Source organism: Chelmon rostratus, chromosome 12, assembly GCF_017976325.1.
Source record: "Chelmon rostratus isolate fCheRos1 chromosome 12, fCheRos1.pri, whole genome shotgun sequence".
Lineage (NCBI taxonomy): Eukaryota > Metazoa > Chordata > Actinopteri > Chaetodontiformes > Chaetodontidae > Chelmon > Chelmon rostratus.
The window spans coordinates 12,000,061-12,009,073 of NC_055669.1; the positions used below are offsets into that span (position 1 = coordinate 12,000,061).

The 9,013-nt window shown below is 45.6% G+C and overlaps 1 protein-coding gene across 1 annotated transcript; it reads right to left on the reverse strand.

Annotated features, from left to right (window-relative positions):
* Positions 1 to 324: 324 nt before the first annotated feature.
* On the reverse strand, positions 325 to 3,805 carry LOC121614871 (fibronectin type III domain-containing protein 7-like). Its single transcript, XM_041948961.1, has 7 exons — positions 3,595 to 3,805; positions 3,249 to 3,512; positions 2,837 to 3,106; positions 1,901 to 2,161; positions 1,525 to 1,785; positions 1,146 to 1,436; positions 325 to 584 (listed from the first exon to the last, which is right to left on the reverse strand). Exons 1-7 carry the CDS (start codon positions 3,803 to 3,805, stop codon positions 325 to 327), a joined length of 1,818 nt encoding a protein of 605 aa, XP_041804895.1.
* Positions 3,806 to 9,013: the final 5,208 nt, after the last annotated feature.

The following is a 9,013-nucleotide window of genomic DNA, read 5'->3' on the forward strand; positions in this document are numbered from 1 at the left end:
CCTTTTTTATTGATATTATAAGGATATATATAATAATTATAACCTGTTACCACTAGAAAAACAGCCTTTTTATCTTCCAGTAACAAAGTAATTTACTTTGATCTAACGAAATAACGACGATAATTGCGCGGCCGTTCTCTGCTTCTGTATGAGAGATGAAAGTGCTATTGACATTTTTGTAACATCTGTTCTTACAAATACAACTCACCGTTCTCTGGCATTTCTTCACTTAGCGCTCTCCTCCTGCGTCCTTGTGTTACCACTAAAGAGAAAAAGCTTACATCAGTGAGTCTGTTTCAAGTGAAGCATCCTCTCAACGCATGCTCATACACACACACAGTTCCTACCATTTGAGACACTTTCTGTTTCGCTCTCTCCAGCCATATTGCTGGCTGTGATCACCAGGTTAGTGGATGCGATGTTGGACAGAGAGCAGGACAGCCCTGCAGTGCTGCACAGCTGGGCTTTTGGTGCAACACTGTCATCGTACACCGTGTATGTGGTGGCAAACACAGACGCGTTCCACGAAACAGTGGCAAAGGAGCTGTTCCCGCTGTACACCACTCCTGATGGCGGACAAGGAGCTGGGAGAGGAGAAAGTGGAGTTAGTTGAAACGTCTGAAAACTTGATTTCAAATCTTATGATTTGAAATGAGCAACAGCAGGCCTTTTTCTCAGCAGGCAGCCTGTCACAGATAGCAGATATTTTGGCTTTTCATAGTAGGAACAGCACAGGTGTAACTAATAAAATGAATGATACCTATTTTCCACTAAAGTAAGCCATGATGGGAGTGATTTCAAACTCATTCATGATAAAACATAGCAATTCATCAACTGACTTTCCTGACCTGTAACAACACGTCTGTGTCATAAGATTAACTGTAGTATTATATTACTGTTGACGTGTGATTGCAGGGAGAGCGCAGGTGTAATTAATGATGCTGATGATGATGATGATGACGGATGAAATTAAGCCATTAACTGGCTCTGTGGACACCTTTACTTCGTTTAGTATAACTACAGTAAATACTATGCTGTGATAAAGACATTTATCCTTATTCCATTGGAACTGTCCGCCAACATCAGCCTGATGTAAATATAAAAAATGTGCTTGAACAGTAGCTGGAGTGTGAGTCGCAGCCTACCTGTAGTTCCACTGAGAGGTGCAGACGGATTGCTGGTACCAGCAGCGTTCCTGCTCTCCACCGCAGCAACGTAGGCTGATCCGCAGGGGAGAGGAATCTCAAAGTATGTCTTGCTCGTCCAATAGGACGAGAGCTCGAACTGAGCCTGGCTGTCTCCCAGCAGACTTCCGGTTAACTTCAGCATGTAGTCTGTGTTGTTACAGGTGACCTGTGCCCAGCTGAAGCCCATCACCTGGACCTCCATCTGCATTGGCAGCAGCTGCACCTCGACAGCATCTGGAGGACAGGGAGCTAAGGGGGAGCGAGAGAGAGGAGGATTTAATGTGTTATTCCATTTAAGTGGGAACATTTTAAAGCTACTGAGTCTCTGAGAAGTAACCTGCTCCACTCTGCACTGGGTCACTGAAGGAGCTGTTGCATGTCCCGTCTGAGGCCTGGACTGAGAAATTGTAAGTTGTTCCACAATCAAGACCCGGGATAGTGCAGGTGGGACTTGTGCTGTGACAGTAGAGCATGTCTCCATTTCCAGCTTGGGCACAGCCGTAGTAGTCTACAGCGTTATCTCCAGGCGTCCATGACAGCAGCGCAGACTGATTCTGACAGTGGTACGTGACTGAGAGACCGTCAGGCTGGCAGGGACCTGGGCAGAAACAAAATGACCAAACTGCTGAACCAAATATTATTTAGTCATGTTGGGTCCATGTATGTACATGCACTGATCGTCTCCATGTCTTTCTACATGAGGGTGAATATACCTGTGTTGAATGTGACATTTTGACTGGCCTTGCTGGAGCAGTTCTCGTGGCTGGCCGTCACAAAGACTGCATACCGCTCGTCACAGTGGAGCTCTGGCACGCTGCAGTTACTGGAGGTGGTGTTGCATGTATGCACGTGTCCGTCTACACCCGTAGCGACAACATGGTAGGTTTCAGCAACAGGAGAGGGGCTCCAGGACACCAGCGCACTGCGGCCCTCACAGGAGGCGTTAACCACCACGTTCGTGGGTGGACACGGCTCTGTGAGGAGAGGACGACAGTCAAGGGATGTTTTCAAATAACTAGTTGACTTGGATGTTAAATATTTTACCCAGATGCCTGAGTAATGTTTTAAATAACTAGTTCATTATCTTTGCACTCAGTCAAATGACAAAATGTGAGACTTTTTGAGGGCAAAATCCCTTTTTGCTGACTACAACTCAATTATGCAACCTGTGAGAAGAAGTCACAACTAGACCCGGCTTCATTTTAAAGGCCCTGAAAGCTTCACCCACATGGTTCTGATGATGCAGGTAAGATGAGTTTTTGAGTTTTAAACAGAAGTCTTTCTAACTTTGAGTTTTGCTTATATTGTCATGAACATTTAATGTTGCGGAGAATTTTAAGCTACGTCAGGTGCTTTAAAGAAATAATTTCATACACTTATTATACACTTGCATTGTAAATATGTTAATTTCCGAGTTGTAGAGGTGATTTTGTTACCTATGGACAGAGCAAGCTTAACTGTTTCCCCCGTTTACAGCCTTTACATTTACTGGACAGATATGAATGTGGTACTGATGCACTTATCTAAGTCTCTATTATTGCTGGCCAGACAGGAATAGGAACCACCCACCCACACATACTGCCCTATTAAACTCGTATTATATAAGATGTTAAATGTGTGAGAGAAAACAAACAAACAAATTGACATACCCATGCTTATTCTGTATGGCGGACTTCTCATACTGCTGCACTGGTCTGATGAGGCAGATACAATGATGGTGTAATGGAGGTCACACCGTGCCCCATGGAGGTAGCAGCTAGTGCCAGTGTTGTTGCAGGATAGGAAGGTCTGGTCCCGGGCTTCTGCTGTGGCAGTGAACACAGTGTTTCCCTCGCTGCCCTCCATTAGATCCCACGTGACAAGGATGGAGGAGTTGTGGCACTGAGGGACCGCTGTGATACCAGCGAGGGTGCAGGGTGCTGGGGGAAGAGACGGATCTCATTATCTGACGCTCATTATCTGACTCATTATCTGAGTATGTGTTTCACGCAGGGTCGGACTTCATTCTGAATTGATGTAGAATAAGGTATCATCAGCATATTTCTATCAGAGACCTGTTACCTGTCTGCAAGTCGATGGTGGCACTAGGCGGACTCTCACACTTGCTGTTTTTAGCAATAACACTGAAGTTATAAAGTACGCCACATGCCAGGTCCTCCACCTCACAAGTAGTGTTGGAGGAAGTGGTGCAGTTGGCTGTATAGTCCTCTCCACCTACAGCTGACACAGAGTAGCTGTCGGCCCCTGGAGCAGCATCCCATGAAATCCAGGCAGAATTGGTCACACAGTCGAGGTTGCCTCTGATTGCCTGGGGCTGGCAGGGAGCTAGAAGGTAAACACAGATGTTAAATGTGAGTCCAGATGGATGGATTAATGCAAGGATGGGTGGCTTTTAAAGTTTTCACACCTGACAGGATGCTGTGGGTCTGACTGTGCTGGCTGCGGCAGGTGTCTCTGACGGAGGTGACTTGAACCCTGAATGTGTTTCCGCAGGTCACGTTGCTGATGGAACATTCAGTGTTTGTCGTATTGCATGACTCCCCGTTTCCTCCATTGTCCGCAATTACTGAAACCAAGAAGTGGTCAGCTTCTCTGACGGCGTCCCAAGAAATCGCCATGTCGTTTGACGAACAGCCGACCTCTGCACTCACGTTCTGAGGCGGGCAGGGAGCTGTGAACGAAGACTCACTTTGATTACTCACCTAAAAATTTTTAGTTGAAAATGTTTGCTGTGCACAGCATAAGCATAATTAAACTGTAAATGTGTATTAAGGCTGCAGTTCCCAACCTTTTTCGTTAAGGTGCCCTTTTTGCTTTCTTTCTATCATAGGATAAACTGATGACCCCTGACTAAAATACATATTTTATGGATATGGATTTTTTTTTTATGGATTTCACCTTATTTTCAATGCATGAATATAACCGTATATTACAACTGATAAACTGTACAATTAGCCCAAATAGTAACCTCAATAATTGCAAAAGAGCAATTTGGGCAAATTTTGAATTCCTGGGAATATTGCAAGAGTTTTTATGTAATTCCCTGTCTGTATTATATTTTTAAAAATGTTTTCTTGACCCCACATGAAGCTTTGCCGACCCCTAGTGGGGGTCGGGACCCCCAGGTTGGGAACCAGTGCAGTAGGTGTTTCCTATTTTACCTGAGTTGAACACCAGAGCCTGGCTGGAGATACTAGAGCAGTTGTCATCCATGGCCACTACCTGAACAGTGTAGCGGCTACCACATGTGAGGTCGTCAAGGCTGCAGTTGAGGCCAGAGGTCTGGCAGCTGACGTTGCCATGACTACTGTGGGCTGTCACTGAGTACTGTACAGCACCCCGACTGGCAGACCACGACACAAGAGCAGTGTTGTTGACACAGTCTGTCACCACTGAGACATTGGTGGGAACACATGGCACTGCAGGGAGACAGTGTGAAGGGTTAGTCCAAATTCAGGAAGAGCATGATGGGTAAAAACTTCATGATCATCATGATGAAGAATTTAAGCACAGAATCAACTCATGTGAGCATCATTGTAATAGTAATACAGTTAATTGCAATTTAACACGTCTTCAAGGGAAGTAAAGGAATCGGTCACCTCAACAACTTGGAAACTTGATTATGTTCTTCTATGTTCATCTTCCTTACTGTTAATGTCACCATTATTCACCTCTAACAAAATGTAGGAATCTTGATATTGCTTGAAAAATACTAATTTAATTAAAAAGATAGATATAACACATTATTTCTTACCAATAACATAATGAAAAATAGAATGTGCATGCAGTGTATCATCTTTTATATTCAGAAATATATTGTCTGTGGTAAATATATTGAAAATATATGGGAAGATTTCATAGTCGGCCTATGCACTCTATATGAAACGTGGCAAGAATTGATTTACTCAACCATACATTATTTTTCAATATCCTCAAGTCATAGTAAATACAGAGAGGCTCCAGTCTTAATAGATACCTCTGGCTCTCATCAGATAGAGAGAAAAATCCATATCCTATATATATGAGACCTTAAAATCTATCAGTCCAGTTGATCCCACTCTGATAAAAGCAATTTTTAGAGAAAGAACTGGCTATTGCGATTTTTTTCCTTGAGTTGAGTTATTGGCTCAATATTTTCAAATCAATATTCAGAATGCTTTAAATCCATTTGGATCCAAGCATCCAATAATATTCTACAGTCTCATCATTGCAAAGAACAGTGCATGTTTGCCCTTCCAGCAGCCATTCAAACCCTCACCTGACTGCACACTGGTGGTTTGACTGGAGGTGATGTTACACTGCTGGTTGGAGGCTGTGACGGACACAGAGAAGTTGTGCCCACAGGTCAGGCCAGGGACGCTGCATTCATTAGAGTCGGACATGCACATGTTTGACATCCCAGAGTCCGTCTGCATGGTGGCTGTGTAGAAGTCTGACCCATTACTGGGCTGCCAGGTCACCATGACGATGCCTGAGAGACAGTCCTGCATGCTGGAGACTCCCTCAGGCGGACACGGCCCTGAGAGCAAAGCCACACAAGTCATTTCGGATCTGTTTGAGCTCATGTCTACTTTTATATTTGAGTAATTTCTTCATCTGTCTGCCTTTAAAACCAAACTACATCTGACTCCTTGATGTGAGGACGTGTCAGGAATATATAACCTACATGTCTGTATGGAGGCTGGTGCGCTGGAGATGCCAGGACAGTACTGGTTGTGAGGTGTGACTGTGAGGTTGTAGGTTTGTCCGCAGGTGAAGTCAGAGAAGTGGGCCGTGGTGACATTAGTGGTGAGCCCAGCTGAGTTGTTTCCTGCCTCGGCTGATACCAAGTACAACTTTGTCCCGTTACTGGCATCCCAGCTCAGAGAAACCACTTTCATATCGCAGTTCACAGTGGCAGACAAATTCTGGGGCACGCAGGGATCTGGAAAAAGATGATGGATATGTTATAACAGAGATCTAGGCTTTAGAACATCAGCTGATTTCAATTATTCTGCAGGTTTAACTGCTTATAAAACATTTATTTGCTAACACTTTATTTCATGGGTCTGCAATTTCCTATTAATTTCCTGTGAAAGTTTCCTGGAAAGAACTATGTAATTTGGTTCTAATTACAGGGAAAACACTGCAGGAATGACTTCGAAGGGAAAGCTCTATTTAAACCTGAAGAATATTTATTCATTATTAGTTTATTATCAGAACCTTTATTTTGCATATATAATTAATTACATTCTTGACAAATGTTTGTGCCTGCTTAAAAGCAATGCACTAGCAATTGATCAATAAATTGGAAGTGTACTAAAACATTCTGTATTTCTGCTACAATTGGTACCAAATTACACATTTTTCCAGGAAACTTCATAGATATGACTAAAAAATGACAGACCAGTACAATAACTTGTTGCCGTCTTAACAAACCGGACATAACATACCCATGTGGATGACAGTGCTGTTGCTGGGCAGGCTGGTGCAGTTGTCGTCCTTTGCTCTCACTACGACAGTGTACTCCTCTCCGCAGTGCAGGTCGTTCCAGGTGCAGGAGGTGGTGTTGGTGAGACACGGGTGCGTGTGGCCATCGAGCCCAGTTGCTACGGCAACATATGTTTCGGCGCCGTCGCTGGGCCCCCAGCTGACAGAGCCCACGTTGAACTCACACTGTACGTAGGTTGTGACATCGCGGGGGATGCATGGAGCTGGGGAGAGAGGGTGGAGGTGAAAATGCAACCAAATACACAGGTGGAGTGAAAACTAAGGCAAATGTGGTGTAAGATCATACTAGTTTTGAAGAAGGCAGGGCTGCTGGGGATGCTGTCACACTCGCTGCCCTGTCCCTGTACAGTGACGTTGTAGTCCTGTCCGCATGGCAAAGCAGCTGACAGAAGGGTCTGGGTCGTATTGTGGATCTCCACATACCCGAGGCTCCCTGTCGCTGTTACTAAGTAATTCACAACACCACTTGCTTGGTGCCAGGAGATCTGGACCTCCACACTGTGACAGAGCGCCTGAGCAGACACAATCACAGGCTGGCAAGGCTCTGAGAGGAGCAGAGGATAAAAGTGGTTGTACTCAGATCCTTTACTTCAGTAGCAGTAGAAATACTACACGAGCTAAAACAAGCTGTTGATTAATCAGTCAGTTCATCTGCAACTATTCTGACAATCAGTTTAGTTTAGAAATATTGAGCAGTATAAAATAAAAAAATCAGTGAAGAGTACTTCAGCACAGTACTTGAGTAAGTGTACTTAGTTACACTTACTCACGTCACTTAATAACGTCAATGAACTTTAGCTTCTGCAATACCTGTTTGGATGAACACTGTGCTGCTGGCCTGGCTGGAGCAGCCTTGTATGCTGTATGCTGTGACAGTAAAGTTGTACATCTCTCCACAGTCCAACCCAGGAAACTGACAGGTGGAGCCTGTGGAGTTACACTTCTGCACGTCCCCTCCTGAGGCCTTGATGGCATTTGCTTTGTACAGCTCAACATCAGACCTCTCCTCCCAGGACAGGACAGCAGCACGGGAGCCACACTGCAGGTCGACAGCGACGCGCCGAGGAGGACAAGGACCTGAGAAGAGGTGTTGAAGGATGAGGGTTAAACGTTGATCAAATGCAACGCAGACAAACAGCTGCCACGTATGAGGATTTACTGCGAATGCTCACGTGTGGTGAGGTTAGCGTGCATCGGCGCTGTGAGGCTGCACTGCTCGTTGCTGGCGATGAGGCTGACATTGTAGGTTTCCCCACAACTTAATCCTGTCACATTACAGCGGTTCTGCTGAGTTATACACAGGGTCTGAAGACCTCCGCTGACAATGGCCGTCAGGGAGAAGTTTGCTGTGCCATAAGTGGCGTTCCAGGACACAACGGCAGCACCATCAGAGCTGCAGTCAACCTCTACCTCTACCTCTCTGGGCAGACATGGAGCTGAGGAACGAGAATGAGCACGTTTATAAATGAACGCAAAAAACAAAAATGGACAGAAAAATACTTTTATACTGAGCATGTCTTTACCTGATGTAAGAGACACCACTGTGCTGTCAGAACTGTTGTACTGCTGCCCCAGTGCCTTGACCCAGATGCTGTACACTGTGCCACACATGAGTCCTGACACAGCACAGAAGGTATCTGCGTCTGTGCCCACGCAGGAAGCGTCGTGTCCGTTCTGATTGTCAAAGTAGGCGATGTAACCCACAGCGAGGTCGCTCTGCTGCCAGGACACAGTCGCTGTAAGTTGTTCACACGCCATACTGGCTTGAACGTTGGTGGGCGGGCAGGGTTCTGAATGAAGGGATGACGAACACATTTAAACATTGGTGAAAGAATGCTGCACATTCAGAGCTGTGTCTGTGCAGCCTGAAACATCCTTTGTGCTTCTTTCCAATCAGATGACAAACCTGTCATGAGGCGGTAGGCTTCAGAAGTCACAGTGTTGTTGCAGGCCTGGTTGTGCACCATCACTGTCACGTTGTAGATCTGACCACACTGCAGACCGTTCAGGAAGCAGCTGGTGTTGGTGGTGTTACAGCTGACTGTCAAGCCCTGGTCAGTCACAGCCTGGACAGAGTAAGATCTGGCACCTCTGGCTGCGCCCCACATCACCTGGGCTTTGCTCACATTGTAGTTGACAGAGAGATTCATGGGGGCACAGGGCTCTGGAGGGAGAAAGTGGTTACATTAAATGCAAACAGTGATATGGCACTAGCCTTGGCTGTATGTTGGTCTCCCTCAAACACAATGGCCGACGTGCCACAAGCAGGTGAACACACCGTACCTGTGGTGAGGTATCCTGCCATTTGGGCCGTGTTGTTACACGTGTCTCCCAGA